The sequence below is a fragment of the Notolabrus celidotus genome, chromosome 20 (genome assembly GCF_009762535.1).
Source record: "Notolabrus celidotus isolate fNotCel1 chromosome 20, fNotCel1.pri, whole genome shotgun sequence".
In the NCBI taxonomy this organism is placed as follows: Eukaryota; Metazoa; Chordata; class Actinopteri; order Labriformes; family Labridae; genus Notolabrus; species Notolabrus celidotus.
Window position 1 is genome coordinate 26,240,044 of NC_048291.1, and position 19,425 is coordinate 26,259,468.

General features: G+C 39.5%; 2 protein-coding genes across 8 annotated transcripts in view; both read left to right on the top strand.

Annotated features, from left to right (window-relative positions):
• The window catches only part of syt3 (synaptotagmin III), a 38,672-nt gene extending 31,131 nt beyond the window's left edge, over nucleotides 1-7,541 (top strand). The window contains exons 10-11 of the mRNA XM_034710774.1: nucleotides 2,745-2,838; nucleotides 3,315-7,541. Of these exons, the coding sequence (XP_034566665.1) occupies nucleotides 2,745-2,834 (90 nt within the window). The 3' untranslated portion in view covers nucleotides 2,835-2,838; nucleotides 3,315-7,541. The remainder of the gene's footprint in view (nucleotides 1-2,744; nucleotides 2,839-3,314) is intronic.
• Nucleotides 7,542-14,633: 7,092 nt separating this feature from the next.
• The window catches only part of med25 (mediator complex subunit 25), a 29,411-nt gene continuing 24,619 nt past the window's right edge, over nucleotides 14,634-19,425 (top strand). For 4 of the 7 annotated variants that reach the window (XM_034712046.1, XM_034712048.1, XM_034712047.1 and 1 more), the window contains exons 1-7: nucleotides 14,635-14,773; nucleotides 16,685-16,837; nucleotides 16,920-16,965; nucleotides 17,055-17,179; nucleotides 17,270-17,368; nucleotides 17,889-18,009; nucleotides 18,114-18,270. In XM_034712046.1, coding sequence (XP_034567937.1) covers nucleotides 16,692-16,837; nucleotides 16,920-16,965; nucleotides 17,055-17,179; nucleotides 17,270-17,368; nucleotides 17,889-18,009; nucleotides 18,114-18,270 — 694 coding nt within the window. In that variant the 5' untranslated portion in view covers nucleotides 14,635-14,773; nucleotides 16,685-16,691. Of the gene's footprint in view, nucleotides 14,774-16,684; nucleotides 16,838-16,919; nucleotides 16,966-17,054; nucleotides 17,180-17,269; nucleotides 17,369-17,888; nucleotides 18,010-18,113; nucleotides 18,271-19,425 lie in introns of all 7 variants that reach the window. The other 3 variants (XM_034712051.1, XM_034712052.1, XM_034712049.1) reach the window with 2 other exon arrangements.

The following is a 19,425-nucleotide window of genomic DNA, read 5'->3' on the forward strand; positions in this document are numbered from 1 at the left end:
TGTTGAGCGCCTCCTTGATTGTAAACAGTGTTCTTTAAACTGTGTACGGAGTGGCAAATTAAAACAATTGCGGTATAAGATGAAGAATAGTGAGGATAACTTCTAATTGTGTGATTTAAAGGGGACATATCACGCTTTTTTCATCAACATATATTGGTCTAAGAGGTCCCCAAAACATGTCTTTAAAGTTTATGCTCAAAAAAAACACTTTGAAATCAGATTTTGGTCTACCTGAAGAACCCTCTTCTTCAGTCCTCCTCAGAACAGGCTGTTTTCTCTCTGACCACGCCCCCTCAGGAAGTGGATGTGCCTTGGCTCTCCAGCACGTTGATCTAATGTTTACATGTTATATGTGATTAATTAATTTTCACAGCACCTAAAAAACTGAGTTCCCTCGTCAAGTACAGAAAAAATAAGAAGCGGAACGAGCGCTGTGCATTGTGGGAAACAGTTCTCCTAGGGAGACTCGTCCGATGCGTACTGAGACATTTTCCAAATCAGTACAACATCCGGGAAGTTTTGGCATACTGCAGATTTTAGAATCAGAATCAGAATCAGAATCAGAATCAGCTTTATTGGCCAGGTATGCTTGAACACACAAGGAATTTGACTTTGGTAAACTGTGCTCTCTTTGTACAAGGCATAAGAATAAGACATACAAATAAAAATGACAATAACATCAGCTATAAATACAAAAGAACAACAAATAGGCATGACTAATATGTACAGGCTAAAATAAGATGATCAAAGTGCAGTGGTGAGTAGCAGAGGTAGTTTTTACATTTAAAGAAATAGTAGTTAAATAATAAAATAAATAGAAATATAGAATTCTGCAGATTTTGCTCTTGTTCACTGACTACATACTGAATTTTGGCCAAATCAGTATGTACTGCTAGTACAGTAGGCGGTTTCAAAAACAGCCAGAGAAACAATAATTGACATGCGCAGGTATGCCAGTGTTTTATGAAACTTCTGTTTGTCCTGTCTTGAAGGAAATGACAAGTTGAAAGGCGTTTCTGCAAATCTCAGTAACCTAAAACTCTGTTTACGTGAGGGCGTAACGCCAAAATGCAAAATAAACAACCTGTGTTTTTAAAACATAGGTGTGGAAAAAACACCTTATTCATAGTATAGAAGCTTAGTCCTGTACTAAAGCTGCCGGTGTGTGTTGATATCTCCCGGGAATGACTTGGCTGACGCGTTGTCCTGTCATATGTTTGTCCATACAATACCGTTTGATGTAGTTGTTGGAATAACAGGTCTTAGGCGAAACTCTGGTTTGCAGCACAAAACAATCCATTTATTGCATCACCGTACGAACAGTTAGACAGCGTCCACAAGTTTCTCATTCATTGCACGAACAAACATTTTAGACGCGGTTCTCCATGCCGCCTGCCGACGCAGCGTCACAGCATCCAACGTAACAGCGTGACAACGTAACAAGGCAACAACGCAACAACGTAACAACGGTCAAAAACCAACTGCCCTTCCAGGTCAAGACCAAGCGGCAACCTCCGGTCTAAAAATATGAGTCAATGCGGAAGTGTTAAAAGCTGCAGTTCATCGAGGATCCGCTTGAGGCTGGCTCCGGAAGTACCGGAAGTCACATACACATGAATGGGGAAAAGACGATCTTTGCAGCATTAATAAACATGTTTACAGCCTGGTACAAAAGATGAGTGTAGTCTGAATAGCTTATTTCTCGACGTCCTCTCACTGTGAGGGGGGTGATTTTTTTTCTAATTCGGCAATTTCGAAGATATTGAGATTACCAGTCTTCCAATGAGAGGCACAGCTGCCTGCGGGAACACTGCAGCTGTTGGCTAGGAGGCTCAAAGCCCGCCTCTTTACGTCACACTGGCTCGACAGCAGCAATATGGCTGCCGCAGCCGATTGGTCTACTACGTCCATATTTTTTACAGTCTATGGTCAAGACACACCTCTGATACCCAGGCGGTGACGTACTTTTGTACCTGTGCCCTTAATGAGCAAAACGATGACACCTTGTGGCACAATAAACAATGTGTTTCAAAGCTTGACCCAAAACATGAATCTGGCTCTTACACATAGCAGTAACACAAACTAAGATCTACTTGACACCACACTGTATTATAGCAAAAGCAAAGTGGGTAGCTTCACAGAACTTCACATTAAGCCTTGAAGCAAGTAAATGTTTGCTAGAAAGTTTGATAACTTTCTTCATAACTCCCAATAATTTAAGTTTATACATTTCACCTCTCTGTGATGCTGTGACTGTTTTGCTATGTTGTGTAGAAAAAGGCTGCACAGTTATCATCCAAACATAATACTTAGTCCAAGTTCATTTACTTTCATTGTTGATGCATGTGCAAAGACAATGTGCAGAACTCACAGTGCAGTATTAGCTTAAAAAAAGCATTAAGGGACACTTATACTTGATTATGCAAGAGAAGCTAAAAGGAACCGAACATTTCTGTGGTGCAACTTTGATTTCACATGTTCTCATTACTATATATGTTTGCTGTGGACTTCTGCTGTTTAGCTGTTGTAACTAGCTGCATTACCTGCTCTTGAGGTCATGTTCTGAGCCGCTGTTCACCCATACGTATGGTAATAACTCTAAAAGTAGATGTGATGGTACTCAGACATAACTGTGGTTAAAGCAATGTGTGGCCTATGAAAGTTTCATTAATCCAACTGACTGTATAAGAAATGTCTCCTTTGTCATAAAGAATTAATAGAAGCAAAATCTTTTCCCCCTGCAGGAGAAAGCGATTGGTACGTTTGTGTCTAAGGGTACTACAGCATCCTCTCCTAAGCCGCATATCGTGGTGGACAGTCCTCACTCCGATTAACACTGTGAGTCTCTGTGTTATCAGCACGCTTACACATTTTGAAGATTATACTCCCAGCAACATAGTATGAGGGGTTTTTTTTATCATGATGTCACACTCTGTAATATCCATACCTCCTTGATTCTGCTGGTAAACAGAACGCCTTGCACCGCTACCTTAATGTTAGAATCCTGGGCCGACGCAGCAGATGCTCTCCTGTCAGATTCACGCAGGGAAACTGGAGGAATCTTTAAAAGCATGACTGAACTGTGAGTGTGAGATAAAGTAGAGGCTGTGGAGCTGTCAGATGTAGGAGCTCTGAGGCAGAAGCATCTGTATAATCTTGATGTTATGGGTTATGTAATGCACCCCTCCTCCCTCCCTCCCCTCCCTCCTCCACCCAATCTTACAGTACTGCATACTGTTTATATATTCTCTTACCCCCCTACTGTCTCTCTCCTGCCTAATCTGCCTCTTCTCCCTTATTCCCTCTTTCCTCAGGTCATTATCATCTCTCCAGCTCCAGACTTTCCTTTCCTTCCTCTCATCTGTGAATAATTCTCTCCATCAAAGAAAGAGAGACACGGAGACACTGCTAGTGTCCGACTGCTAGTGCTGTTTTGCTCCCGCTGATGAATCCTCTGAGTCGTGTGCCGTCTTCGCCGAGCCGGAGGAAGAAGAAGAAGAAGAAGAAAAAAAAAAACGACATCCATCACGAGCGACACTTTGAGCATCAGACTACACATTTACAAACACATGCACACACTCAGCGGTACAGTCGGACTCATATCAGGTGTATATTTGGGATTTAACAAGGGACACACACACACACACACACACACACACTCTCACACACATACACAGAAATACACACAGAGTTTGTAGTGTGTGCGTAGTTCATGTGTGCTTCAGGTTAGTGTAGTATTTCATCTAGGAGGAGTGTGATGTGACAAACTGTTATTTCTCTTAAAAACAAAACAAAAAAAAGAAAGCCATCCAGAATGGTCATTCCAACCAGGACCAAAGGTTCATGCCCTTGTACAGACTCTAAAAGAAGAAAATCACTATGTCGATATTTTTCTTTGCAACATTGGTGTACAGTATGTGCCGTACTGTATGGGAACACATCTCATGTAGTACTCCGCAGGACGAAACATCCGAGATGGATTCTTTTTTGGCCATTTTGGATGCCTTCTGCAGGCTCCGTACCCGTCTTGTTTTAGACTGAACTCGCTTATTTTTCCCCAGAGGAAAGACAATAAAGCGTCTTTATTGATGTCAGAGGAGCGAAAAATGAGGACGGACTCATTGGTTTAAGCATGTAACGCATCCTTGAAATGTGTCCCTCTTCCTCATGCTTTTTGTCACTGTCCTCATGGTGCTCATTTTTTGATTTTGATTCTTTTTGTTGTGTGTGTGCTACAAATATACATATAATCATCAGGAAAGGAGTTTATTCATGCCAATTTTTTGATTATCCGCCGAGGATATGAAGAAGGAGCTTCTGAGAGGTGTGGACTTAGTTGGTGGTCGTCAAACCGGCAGACTTTTCCTTACACAGGACGACGCAGGTGAAATAAAAAAGCTGTGTGTAGGAATCGGACCAGCATCTGTTTGGATTGCACTCGCTGGAGGATACACTCCACAGGGAAAGGACATCGCCACTCTGTTTTATTTTTCTATCATCCAGAACGTTCTTGTCTTTTCTTTTTCTCAAGAAGTCACCGTCCAGCTTCATCCGAGAAGAAGTCCACATCATGTCTCTGACAAGACTCAAGAAGGACACACACGTCTGTGTTGCTTTTATCAGTGTGTGTTATTTCCGTGTTTGTGGGCGTGTTTGTTTTGTATTTGTACGCGTCTGTGTGTATGTGTGTGTGTGTGTGTATGCCTGTGTGTGTGTGTGTGTGTGTCACTGTGACCTTGTGTGTGACACTTCCCCTCTGTCCTTATTTCTGTCTACGCCTCCCTCACTTCCCTCAATTCCAGTCCTGGCATCCACAGACTGAAATGCTTGTCTCAGAGCCAAACGTGTCTTCTGTCCCGTGTATTTACAAGGATCCATTGTGTGTGTGTGTGTGTGTATGTGTGTGTGTGTGTGTGTGTGAGAGACAGAGTGTGTGTACTATACGTGCCTCATTGCACTAGGTGGAGGAACACTGTCTTTCATAGACATTAGTTTGTACTGTCTATGTCGTCTCTGAAATCAGCTGCCAATCATCCAGCCCCTCTCCTCCTCCTCCTCCTCCTCCTCCTCCTCCTCCTCCTCTCTAACCCGTTGCCTGATGTTAGTAACTGTGTTGATCGTGTACTTCTTTCAGTAATTTGTGTACTGTTTGTCCGAGGGAAAAACAGATGGCACAGTGATTGAAAAACTAAACTGTTGGGTGTGTTTTAAATTCAATTTACAAGAAGGAAAACAAAACAAAACAAAAAAAAAAAAGATGAAAAAGAAAAACATTCGAGGCTCATTTCTTATCAGGACAAATTTAGATCCCCCTTAGAGCAAGACAGCAGGGAGGAGGTGTTGCGAGAAAAACAAGCGCCTGGAATTTTCTGCACTTCCTGTGTAAGCTGATACAGACTTATAAAGCCATGTCTGTCACCGCTACTACCACTACTACTACTGTAACCTCAGCAAAACAACAGTACAACACCTCACTACATTTACTTGTATTGCTACCGTTGCCATTTCTCTCTCCCACTCGCACACACACACACACTCTTTTATGGAGGTGTGTGTGTGTGTGTGTGTGTGTTTCAGGAGAGGGGGGGATCTAGTTTCTGCCTCTTTACCTTTGGATCATGAAAGTGCAGAGAGACTTTGAGCTCCGTTTGATGGGGGATACGGGAGGTTACGAATCCTGCATTGAACCCTCTGTGAGTTTGATCAGCTGGGGGCTGTTCACCACATTTTAAGCGGCGGCCATTTTCCTCTGATGTCACGCTCAGGGTGGGCAGCTGTTAAAATCTCACACTGATGTGTTTCAGGCGGTGAGTCACACAAATGTGGGGTATCGTACAACCGCCGTTATTTCATTGCTTTTTGATGAAGATGTGACTAAAAAGACAACAGACAGTAAAAACCTGGAGGGACATGGAGCCATATATCTTTGTGAGACAAAATATTTCATAACACTGAGCTACTGTTTTATAACAGCTGATGCTAACAGCTAATATTTGGAGGTGGTTGTACATTTCTATCTCACATTATATTGGCTGTTCTAACTTTAGGAAATAACATTATGTTACCTTTTCATTGCATTTGGAAACACAGTAACGTTTGCTTTTAGCCACTGTCTTGCTAATGGATAATAAAACACCTTGTTTTGATACTATTTATAGCCCAATTATTATCTAGGTATTCCCCACTCATTTTCTTTTTAAAGCTATAATACAACAAGAGGCTGTTTGTTAGATTCCACTTATTTAAAGCTACTGTAAGGAACTTTGTTTTTGCAGCTTTTGGCGCCCCCTGTAGTCAAAGTGGACAAATCTCTGGTGATCTTGCCCTTTAAATTTGGAGGGAGTTTTTTCTGCTGTCTTTGAACAGTCAAAAATATCACACACTGTGAGCCTTCTGTGGAAAATGTAAACAAAAGCTGTCTGCAGCTTTCTGTAACTCATTACGTGTGACACCTACCCCCTGGCTGCATCAAAAATAACTATACATATAGTATAAATTTGGTCCCTGATAGTGTGGTGTGCTTTTCTAGGTCATATAAAACCGTCAGTATCAATTTCAGTCTGTTTCATAACCAGCCAAAAACTCCCTACTGTAGCTTTAAATGACTTACAACCTTCAGACATAGCAGTATGACACAGTTAGCACATTAGCTTCCCACCCTTTAGGAAAATGGCCGCGGTATGATTGTGGTAAAAGGAGCGTATTGTACACGTAGATGAGGTATTGATCCGCTGGTGTAGAGGTCTTGTAACTGTCTCTCTCTCTGCTTGTGTCTGACTTATTTAGCCCTCGTGTTACTGCCTGGTGATGGATTACAAAACTCATGGTCGAATCAGTACATTCCCTTCCTCCCTCCATCCTCCCCTTCTCTCTGTTTCTGTCTGTCTGATTACCGTCTGATTACTCATTCCCTCCTCCAGCAACCCTTACCTTTCCTACCACCATCACCACCACCTTCTCCTCCTCCTCTCTCTCTCACCTTTCTGTTCCTCGCTCTATTTTTTTCCCCTCCCTGCTCCCTTCCCTATCTCCCATCCCTCCATCTTGCCCTCCTTCTTTCTTTCTGTGTATGACGACCCCCTTTCCCCCCTTCTCTCTACTCTCTCTCGCTGTCTTCTCGTGTTAGTGCAGTTCTGAATGGTCATGGGGAAACATGTTTGCATGCTTATATTAACATGAATGATGTCAACTTGATGCAATGAAAAATTATATAAGTGATGCTTTAAGCAAAAATCTGACAATGAACTTGATACTAATACTACTAATGACGACTAAATGGAGACCTAGCAATTGTTTATCTCTGTGGTCAAAAACAACGATGATGAAATAACATTGTTTATGCTGTATTTATCTTTCTTGAATCGGTATTCTTTTCAATTGTTTTTTATATATAATTTATTCAAGAGGTTTACTTTTTTATTGGTTAAAGCTGAGAAATGTGTGTGAGGGGTTCAGTCAGGACAGCAGGATTTCGGTGAATGTGTAAGTAACGGTGTGGCTGAAGCAATGGCTAAGGAAATAAAGGATATGTATCATCCAGCTTCATGTTTCTGACTTCTTTTAATCCAGCAGGGTGGGAGGCAGAGGAGATGCTGGAGCTACTGTCACACATCCGAGGCAGAGTGCTAAATATAAAGTGCAGAGCCCTGGGCATTTCAGATGTACACAGTCTATATTTAACCCAGGCATTGAAGGTAAGACACTTTACCTGGACACAAGCAGCCTCAACTTTTTTTCTTCATCACTAAGCTCTCTGACTTTCTGCTGTGCATTAAGTCATGTGTAATTATTCAGCCACTTTGTCATGAATTCTTTATTGTGGCCGCGTTTTTTCCCTAAATGCAAAATGGAGCACGCCGGCCTGCCCCTCCATGTGCTCGTCTCTCCATCTGGCCTCCCTGCACCTTTCTCTCTGTCTATTCCTACGACGCTCATATTCTGTGTCATGTGGTTATTATCTTGCTTTAAAGCAAAGATGCACGACACCAGCAGCAATCAGCAACTCCCGCGCTTCAGCAGAAAGCAGAAAGAGAAAGAAATAGAGAGAGAGAGGAGGGAGGCCGAGCTCAGATGTGCAGGGGAATGACAGCGAAGGAGGAGTAGGAGAGGATTAAACAAACGAAGGAGGATGAAGAGCGGGAGAATGCCTGTGAGGAGGAGGAGGAAGAGGAGGAGGAGAACACGGATGGGAAAAACCTGAAGAGGAGAGGGGATGGCTGCATGCAGGATGTGTGTGTGTGTGTGTGTGTGTGTGTGTGTGTGTGTGTGTGTGTGTGTGTGTGTGTGTGTGTGTGTGTGTGTGTGTGTGTGTGTAGAGAAACAGAAGGTGGAGGAGGATGGCTCCGTATATAGACACACTCATCAAAAGCACCTGCAGCGTTCTGACAGTGTTAACAGTTCAACAAGAGTGAAATGCACACACACACTCACACACACATTACATGACGACGCACCAGTTAGCACAGCTCTAATGCTGTAGACTGTTGAGAGAGAAAGTGCAAGGAGGAGGGGCTGGGAGGAGGAGGGGGGGATGTTGTCTCCATGGCAACGTTCCCACCGTGCAAAAAAAAAAAAAATCATTTAGTCGGAAAGACATTTCACTCAGTTCAGTGAGCTGAAAGAGGCAAAGAGGGAGGGGGAGCAAGTTAGAGACTGGGGGAGGTGTGTGCAATATAGAGCTGTTTGTATCACACTGGAGGAACTGAGCTAAAGTCAGCTGACAGCAACACATTAGCTCTTATTCCTAATATTCATTAAACATAATGATAATTCTCCTGCTTCATTAAAGATGAATGCAACAGCTCCGGGTAAATATTTGATATTCACATTTCCTTTATTGGACCTTCTGCATGTACATACGTGTGTTTATGTAACAAATCTGCCTCACCTCCATCCAAACATCGCGTGACCTCCTCTCCAAACTTTTGTTTCCTCATCTTGGAAGTACTGCGCTCAACCACTTATTATGCCACGTATATAGTTTTTAACATTTTATTACAACACTATAAATAATCCCAGAAACCTTTCAAAATAATGAATTCAATGAATGCATGCAAGTGGAAAGCTCAAACAGCAGGAGTATTGAAGTAGTTTGGCTCTGCAGGGGGAGAGAGTATTAAAACAGGAGCCGGGCTCCAGGACCTGACCTTCTCTTTAATTTGCTCTCATGGAAGAACTAAATGATATTCACCATACAAATAGAAACTTCTGTGAAACATCTTGTGACATTATTTCTCTGTTATCACGAGTTCAAAGCAGGAATACCAAAGAGACAGTTTGGCTGGATTCTTCACAGGAAGTACGTAAAAAGTCATAACTGTTCCTGCGCGGCACAGATGTCAGACTCAATAGAGAGATCCCTCCTGAGACTGTCAGTGTACTACCACAGCATCTCAAATACTCTGGGTGTCTCTGGTAGCCCATTTGTGTGGTTGTCAGTGGATCAGCACGCTGGCTGTGATTACCTGTTGTGAACAGACCATCTGGCCCTCAGCGTCCCAGCTGGGTACCGCGGTCAGGAGACCGATTGTCTTTACCGAACCACCTGGACCTCGCAGACACGGAGCACCATGGGGACCCAGCATACTTCTCATTCATAATTTATTATGTCATTCCCTGACCAAACAAAAAAAACACAGAAAAAGGAAAACACAATTTTTTTTTCGAAAGGCAAACCCGAAAAAGCAGCCTTCCTGTAATTGCTTGGCAACCGCTGGCACCGTGTGTGTGGAAGTTCAAAGCAGCGAGACGCGCCGTAGATCCCTCTGAGCTCCAGAGTTGCAAAGTAAAAGGGTGCCTACGCATGCATATTCAAACACACACGCAGTAACACTCACAATCCTGTCTGTCAGTCTAATTTGGCCACGTTGACTCAGTCAGAATGAAGCTCTGTCAGGGGTTTGTTATTTGCATCTTGGGGCGGCCTTGAGCTGAATTCCTCCCTCACATGAACTTCCTGGTCACCGGATGTAGCTCTTCTCACTCACACCCTCATGGGCCTACAGCCTCAGCCCACAGCTTGTTGCCCTCTCAAGAATTAGGGTTAAATTGATATGGTGCATTCATTCTGTGGGAGGTTTTGAGTTTGATGAGCTGTGAAGCCCCTTCTCTGAACGCCGCGCTGAGCTGAGCTGGCTGGCTGGCTTGCAGGGGCCACAGGGGACGAGATGCTATTGTTGGACCCACAGAAACAAGTTCTGAGATGTGCTATGAGTACAGGTTAGCCACTGGTGCATTGTGATGGTCTGACAGCAGGGAAGGCGGCTGTGGTAATTATGATTATCTTGTACTCAGCTTTGTGATTACAGAGGGGGGAAAGTGAGATGCAGACAGTCAGGTGTGGTGATCAAAGTGTCAAATAACAAACATTTTAATTCAAACACAGAGAGGATAATGGTTCCAGGGTGAGTTTTCTGAGGATTGAAACAACAGAGCGTGACGCCTAATGTCCCTGGAGCTTTCTCTTTATGTTACTCTGCTCTACATCCAGGCCTACACTTACTGTAGACACACCATCTCAAGGCTCTCTGTGCTTTAATCTGTAGCCTTGTCTTCCCAGTGAAGGCCAGGCAGCTACTGTACACTCTGAAGAGGTTTGGTGACATCTCCTGGACATGTGCTTCAACAGCACTTTGAAATCTCCAGAGCTGCTTCAGAGAGCTCTGGTTCAAATGTGAAAGATGCAGATATTTGGAGCTGAAAAAACTGATTATAACCTGCTCCTGATGTGTGATACCGATATGATGTCACTGATGTTATTGATCAGACTGTGAATGTGTGTAGAGATCAGCTCACACAGGGCATGCAAGGATACGTTTGCAGAGTAGAGGCAACTCAGGAAACTGTTCCAAATATTCCATTAGCCGGTGAAACCCTCTCATCCGTCTTCTACCTCAGACACAAGAAGGGCCATCTAAGGCTGTAAATTCACTGGTTTTGTCTTTAGTTGCTTTAAGTTTGTGTTGAATCAGCGCTATGACCTTAACTGTCTTTTTGTGCTAATTCTATCTGAGGATACTGCTGCTTCAACTTTTCAGGTGGCATCAAAGATCTGTTGTCTTACTGTAAAACTTGAGGATTTCTTTCCTCCTCTTGTGGAATATTTGCAGCACATGTTTTGCAAGTTGTAATCATGTTATCCTCTCCTGAAACAGTGAAAAACATCCACATCGGTGACGCCTTTTTTTGCAAGTTGTGGTCGTGCTTGTGCCTCTCTGTACCTGATGGTGGATCACACACTGCTAAATACTGTGTTGTAATGTGTAGGCTTGGTAATAAATGAACTAAGTCAAGTCTTCAGTTGTTTTTATCTGTGTTTTTATGTTTATGTATCATGCATCCCTAAATGAAGTCACAACAGACTATAAACCCTTTCACAGATCTGTCTACAACACACCTAATGATGTATTTCTATGAGGCTGGGACTGATTGTCGTGGTTTGTAGAAAATATTAAAGAATCAAAAGCTTAAGAAAGAGCTAGTTTTGTAGATATCCTATTTACTGTGCAGGTATTTCTCAACTCATACTCTGATTGCTTATTCAAGTATCAATAAATGGAAGTGTTCTCTAACTCTTCTGGTGTGAAAATGACACATTATCTTGCATACTCTTATTCTGAAGGCTCACGATAGGATGTAGATAAAAGATGAAATGCTTTTGAAATGTATCCATTCATTTACAATACCAACTTTTATTAATACAGCACTTTTAAAAATAAATGTGCTTTCACAAACAAAGCATGGCAGGATTCAGATGGCAGAATAAACTTTTAACAGACAGAGAGGAGTGCAGAAATTCTAAGAATGCAAAAAGGTTAAAAAGAATAAATGCAAATTAAACAGAATAACAAGGTGAGACAGTAGAACAACAAATCATTGTTAAAGAGGTTTTTCAAAATACTAAATTAATAAATAAGTAAATAAAGGCATTAAAGGGAAATAAAAAGGTTTTAAGAGGAAGATGACATCACATCAGATAAAACAGAAAGGGATAGATTAAAAAAAAATAATAATACATGTAAAAATATATAATACAACAATAAATAATCAAATAAAATGAAGAATGATTCAAATAAATAAAATAAAAAGGTGAATTCACATAAAAGCAAGTCTGTAAAAATTAGTCTTAAGAAGGGATTTAAAATATTGAGACTATTGAGACTTTTAAACGTAAACTAAAAACGTATTTATTCAGTCTGGCTTTTATGTAGGGTTTAACAATTTTATTACCTACCTTTTACTATAATATTGATTTAAATGTTGCTTTATTATTTTAGTAATTTTAACTGTTATCTTATTCTACTTTTATGTATTTATTCATTCATTTATTTAATTTTATGTATCTACTCAGTTTTATTGATATTTTTCAGCCTTAGTTTTATTTTTCAACTCTTATCCTTACCTTTTAAATCTATTTATTTTAACTATTTTTATTTCTTAATTTTGATGCTTTAACTTATTTTAATTACACATATTTTATTTTGGTGTGCATTGGTCTCTATTTTATTTTATTTTTATGTTGTTCTTATTTTTAATTTGTATTTTTATTAGTTTTATTATTATCATTATTATTATCTTCCACTAAAATGTCTTAGCATTGTTTCATTTCTGCTTCTTTCTTGTTTTCAATCGCTGTAAAGCACTTTGGGTTGCATTTTATTTGTATGAAAGGTGCTATATAAATAAAGCTTGATTGATTGATTGATTGAAAAGATGTGACTGACTCTGCGAAAAAATATTAATGTAACTGTGAATGTAGTCACATTTAAAACATGCCATATCTTGTTGCATGAAACATTTTACATAAAAGTCAATGCCTTACATAGAATTTTGCAATGCAGCTGTTACATTTTTAAAGCGAATGTTGGGTGATAATCATGACATCCTACATTATTATTATCATGCATGTTCTCTCAGGTAGTCAGAGAAGCTTAATGTCTCTATGTGTCGTGAAAAGCTACAGAGTACTCATCCATAATGGACTGATCCTTGAGTTTGCATGTCTCAGGCGTCTCCACTGCTCCAGTCCTCTCTGAATCAACCTTGTTGTGGGTCAATACGCGGTGTGGGGGTGGAGTCCAGGAGGCCTTGTAGCAGCATCAATCTTGCTGCTCTCCACGTGGTGACAGGAACATGTTCGAGTTTATGATTAAAGTCTCCTCAGTCCAGACAGAGGGTCAGACCAGCCTTGGCTCTGGGGGGTAAATCAAAGACATTTGATTTTTTTTAAGACAAATATGAGGACAATGTTGAGCTGATCAATAAACAAATACAAACAGTATTGGTTCTCCTGGTGTAATCAGTTGCATGTGTGATCTTTGCTGTAACTGTCAGTGTCTTCTTCACTATTAAAAGACGGCTCTTTGTTTCCTTTCCTGCTCTGTTGGGATTGCTATGAGATAGATTTGAGGCAGATATGATAACAGAGCGCCTCTCTGATGTCATCAGCTGAGCACTTATTCAGTCATGACCTCTGTGGGTCCTTGTTTCATCTGTGCTCAGCTTGGGTGCATTTGTTTAACAATGATGGATTATTAGAATAAAAACAAAGCTATTCAATCAGGAGGAAAGAAGGCAGAACTGTTCAAGGGTATTTTGAATCCAGATTTTGCTTTGTTTAATACATTTTACATGTACTGTGTCTTAGCAGGTCTTACTAAAAAGTGCATCACACAACAACAAGGCTATTCTCAGACATCTGCATGTGTTTCCAATGTGTCAGCTATTATTTAACAATGCCTCTGGTGGTTAATAAAACAGTCAGTGGTTGAGAGAGGCAAAATAATTGTCTTCAATGTTATGAATCATGTTAATAGCAGGTCTTCTGGGACAGATGAGCAACTCCCCATATAAATAATAAATATGTGTTTTTTTTAAGAATCAAAATCTGTGTTTAAACCCTGTCTGTTTGCTCAAAGAGACATTAACCTACAATAGAGCAAGCTTTCCTGAAAACTGTCACACTTCTGCACCGTCATTGTTTGAATCTTTTCTGTTTGTGTTGCCTTAGTCCTCTGTGCTTTGAATTAACCCTTACCTTACTGGCGACATCCTATTAAATCAATCAATCAATCAAGCTTTATTTATATAGCACCTTTCATACAAATCAAAATGCAACCCAAAATGCTTTACAGCGAAGAAAACAAGAAGGAAGCAGAAATAAGATAATGGCGAGACATATTAAAAAACAAAAATGGATTTTAAAAAAGAGACTAGTGCACACTGACAACAATAAAATTTGTGTAATTAAAATAATTTAAAGCTTCGAATTAAAATTAAGAATGTATATAGTTCAAATAAATGATTTTAAAAAGGGTAAGGATAAGAGTTGAAATTAATTAATGCTTAAAATGTCAATAAAAATGAGTAAAAAAATAAAAATAAAGCAACATTTGAAAAAATATAACAGTAAAAAGTAAAGTAATAACATTTTTAAACCCTACATAAAAGCCAGACTGAATGAACAATGTTCTTAGTTTACCTTTAAAAGTCTCAATATCTGTTATTTGTCCCCATGAAAAAGTATTTTTCACTGTTTCTAACAGCAGGTGGCAGCACTGCACTCCGCGGTTCATTCCTCTGCACAAAAAGAAGAGCCGAAGAAGAAGAATATCCCTACGTCACGCGTTGTGGGCGTGTCTAAATGTCACTTCCGTCAAAAATACAACAAATGAAAGAGCTAGCATGCTGTGTGTGCTGCGCTAAATCCGGCATTTTAATGCTTTAATTCTGTTTAAATCAACCTCAGATTCACCTGGGACCCGGAAACACTCAGGTCAGTTCATATTCATTTATACATTAATGAAGAATCCGGAGTAAAGTTCTTATTTATCACTCCGTGTTAGCTTTAACGCTCTCTGACGTTACAGCCATGCTACTAAACTCTGGATTAACAACAAATGATTTAAAGTTCACATATTCTGGTTTTATTTATCGTGTGTTTGTATGTGTCCATGTCTTATTATCCACATAGCACTGAAATAGAGTTTTTGTAAAGGATGATTTACGAGTCAGGTTGATAATATCCGGGTTAGCCAGAGAGGAAACATTATAAGTCACTTAAATTCTACTTATTTTCATTATGTTTAACTTTGTGCAAAATAAGTTTCTATGGTTTTCTAATCCGGATGAAAACACAAGAAAAGCAGTAACAAACACATCCTCACCTCCACATCTTCTGTAAACTTGACCACATTTAGTTCCTAGTTCCAGGCTCTTGGTACTGGGGGTGGGCAATATGAGCAAATAAATATATCTATATAAATATATATTATTTTTTAAATTCTCCGATAATGATAATCTGACGATATCCTACTACAAAATGCATTAAAACTCTACTTGCTTACAGCTCTTTTTTTATTTTTAAAGCGCTTCATACATCTTCTGCAAAACATTTCCCAACAATATTCTATGGCAATATTTAACAAGTCATTAAACATGTCCTGGCTGTACAAGAATCCCAGTAGAATGTGCCAAATCAGGTTTGCTCATCAGTATCTTAGTTAAAGCTGCTGTGAGGAACTTTTAGCTCGTATCGATTCTGGTGCCCCCTTGTGGACAAAGTGATACCTCTTATCTCCTGTCCTGTACATGCAAAATAATTGTCTTCAGACAATAACCTCATCCTGTTATCTTTTAACATTTAGACTTATCTTACAAAGTGATTATTTGCAATGAAAACAGCCAAAAAAGGGTGTTTCTAAAGCGATATGTCAATCATCTGTTCTGACACCTACCCCCTCAGAGCAGTTTTAGACATTAAAATGACAACAGAGAAGCTATCAGTATTGTTGTAGATGGTCTTGTTTGCTTTTGAGGGTCATAAAGAGGCATCAGTATCAGTTTCAGTCAGTTTCTCAGCCAGTTAAAAACTCCTCATAGTGCCTTTCAGCTTTTGTAAAAAAAAAAAAAAAAAAAATTGTAAACAAATATCATTAAATTGAGATGAAATCAAATGTAAACTTAATTAAATATTTTAAACCAAATAGACAAACAATACTAAGTATTGTCACTAAAGCACACACTGGCATATCAATTTGGCTAGAACTCTGCAGAAACTCTTCACAAGTTCAGGTTATTTATTCAAGTTATGAGCCAAAAACAGCAGTCTGTGTTCACCTCTTGTGATTCCCACCCCTCGAGAGGATTTACATCACTGCCCACCTCAGGGATCATCAGGTAGCTCTGGAGCTCATTTTCAATGGCAGTGGATAGTGACTCCTCTTCTCTTGTGTCTTGTTCTTTGAAGTAACATCCAAATGATTTTTTGTCCTTTTTGGGTGGCTCCCTTGGTACCCTTAAAAAGTTCCCACAGTAATAATAATAATGGCAAGGACAAAGATATGCATTGTGTGAGCTTTATTAAGAATTTGCAAGTAGAGTTTAGTACACAGAGATCAGCGGTCTGCACAAAGAAGAGCAAAACACACAAAAGGGTGCGGCTGCTTATCTTTGTTTCAGTGCATCAGTTCCTGGTTTCCCAGAACAAACAGCCTTACTGAGAACAGATTTCGTCACAATCTAGTTTCCTAAAGGCTGAGATACTCAGATATGAACCACACAGGCAGGGCTTTTAAATCTCCAAACAGAGTGGATTTAACATAACCCAGTTAAAAGCATATATAGATACACTTTGAGCCTGAAGTCTTGTAAAAATAAAACTCTAACCTGTCCCCTTCTCATGCAGGTACTACATGGTGGCAGGTTCAGCACTCATGGAGCCGTCCACCAAGCCTGGGAACAACCAGGTGGCTGATGTGGTCTTTGTCATCGAAGGGACGGCGAACCTCGGACCCTACTTTGAGTCTCTGAGGAAAAACTACATCCTTCCTGCTATCGAGTAAGAGACCTGAGATTTATACACATCTTGTTGTAGAGTTAGTTTTCATGTCGTGTCTAAATTCTGATATTATGTTTGACAGATACTTCAATGGAGGGCCGCCAGCAGAGACAGACTTTGGAGGAGATGTAAGTGTTTCTGTTCACCTTCTTTCTGGTTAATTTGATGGTAAAGCTTTGTTAATTATTGGAAAGATTAATGTTCTTTTGTTTTCTAGTATGGAGGAACACAGTACGGTCTTGTCGTGTTCAACACAGTGGACTGTGCTCCCGAGTCGTACGTCCAGTGTCACGCACCCACAAGTTCTGCGTTTGAGTTTGTCTCGTGGATCGACAGCATTCAGTAAGCCATCACTCCAAAATGATCATGCCGTGTCATATCACTGAATTTAACATAACAACACATACTAAACTACTCTCTTTTTCCTCTCAGGTTCATGGGAGGAGGAGCAGAGAGCTGCAGTCTCATAGCAGAAGGACTCTCTGTGGCCCTGCAGCTCTTTGATGACTTTAAGAAGATGAGGGAGCAAATGTGAGGCTTTCATGATGTTCACACAACACCAGAATCTCCTGGAACAGTGTTTTAAACACATCAGTTCTCTTCAGAAATGGAGGCATCATCACCAAATAATCTGTTGTTAGTGTAGAGAATATAACCATGTGTTATTAACCTTTGACACACCCGAAGATTGTCCTGATTAGTGATTGAAAATAGGACAAAAATAGGCACTTATTGTTGTTTTGCTTAATATCTCAAAAGTCCTGGCTCTGTTAGATGTCTGCCTTATAAGGTCAATGAAACCATGAAAAGTTGCACATATTAAATATCTCTTTTGAAGCAGCTTTAAACACATCCACACTTACAGCAGGCTGACTTCTCTAAATCCCCTTTCACACATGCACTCCATGCTTAAACATGTCCTGACTTTACAAGGCTGGACAACAGAGACAATAACCTGTAAGGGGCTTAAGTGGTAACTCATCACTACTATAAATAAATAACTCAGTGGAGATAAAGTTTCAACTTCTTGTTTTGTTCTTCTCTTCATCAGAGGTCAAACCCACAAAGTGTGTGTGCTGCTGTGTAACTCTCCTCCTTACCTACTTCCTGCTGTGGAGAGCGTCAGCTACACCGGCTGCACAGCAGACAACCTGGTCAAAATCATCCGAGATGTGAGCTGACATTATAAACCTGAGACAACTTCTAGTATTCTATAGATTGTGTGATGCATGTGTTGAACATCTTTTTCTCATGTTGTTGTTTTTTCCCATCTTAGAGGGGAATCAACTTCTCTGTGGTGGCTCCACGTAAACTGCCAGCTCTGCGGTCTCTGTTTGAACGGGCGTCTCCAGTAGGCGGTGCAGTTGAACCCCATCCAGACTACAGTCAGGACCCCTTCCACATGGTCCTGGTCAGAGGCATCTCGCTTCCTGGTGAGAAAGCACGACTTAACACCTGGTTTGTGTGGGAGGTTCTGAGCTCAGACCCGTCTGTCCACATTTCTAAACTTTCCTTAGAAGAGAGATAAAGCTGCATTGTGCTCCGAGGACGGTTTCACTTGTTAACTCATAATTATATATTTAGGATTATTTTTGGCACTTACTAATTATTCAACATCTGCGAAAAAGTTTGTTTCTTCACAGTTCAGAGACACAGAGCAGTTCATCCCTTTATTAATATCACTTCTGATGAATGCTGTTCAGAACTAGAGCTGGGAATCGCAGGGAACTTAAAGTACGACATGATATGATATAAAGAAATATAATATAGTGAAATATTATAAGGTGTGATACAATATGATGCATATATGATATGATACCATATAAGATGCAACAAAATACAGTATAATCCATTTAATATGATAAAATTAGATCTAGAAAATTAGGTATAAATTAAAATTAATTAAATAAATACAAAATATTAAATAATTAAAAATGCATAAATAATACATTAATAAATTAAATTAATTGATTAGATAAAAATATATAAATAAATAATAAAAAAATAAATAAAATTAATTGATTAGAATAAAAAAATAGTTATAAATACATAATTGATGAATAAATTAATAAAAATAAATAACTTAATAAATATATGAATAAATAAAATAAATAATGAATAAATAAATAAAATACATTGAATTAATAAAAATAAATATCTAAATAAAATAAATATTGAATAAATACATTTAATAAATTGAATTAATAAAGATAAATAAATACATACACATATTAAATAAATAATGAAATGTTATTGCCTGTGATAATTACTGTACAGTGATACTATATTCATTGATAAACAACCAGACAGTTATCTAACAGTATGTTACAGTATTTGATGAATTGAAGAATCCACAGATGCCTCTATCAGGTGAATGAATGAGGTGATATTGCACAAGTCAGATGGATGATATTCTGCTGTATCAGTCTTTTTTGTCATCCATATTTTGAATAAGTTGCTTTAACTATACTCTACTCTAACACAAGCAGCCACAGCTTTCATAGATTGGTGGCGGTCAGGAGCGTTTAATAGAGAACATATTGGACATGCGTCTTGTCTGTGAATGTTCTGCACAGAGGAAGCTGTTT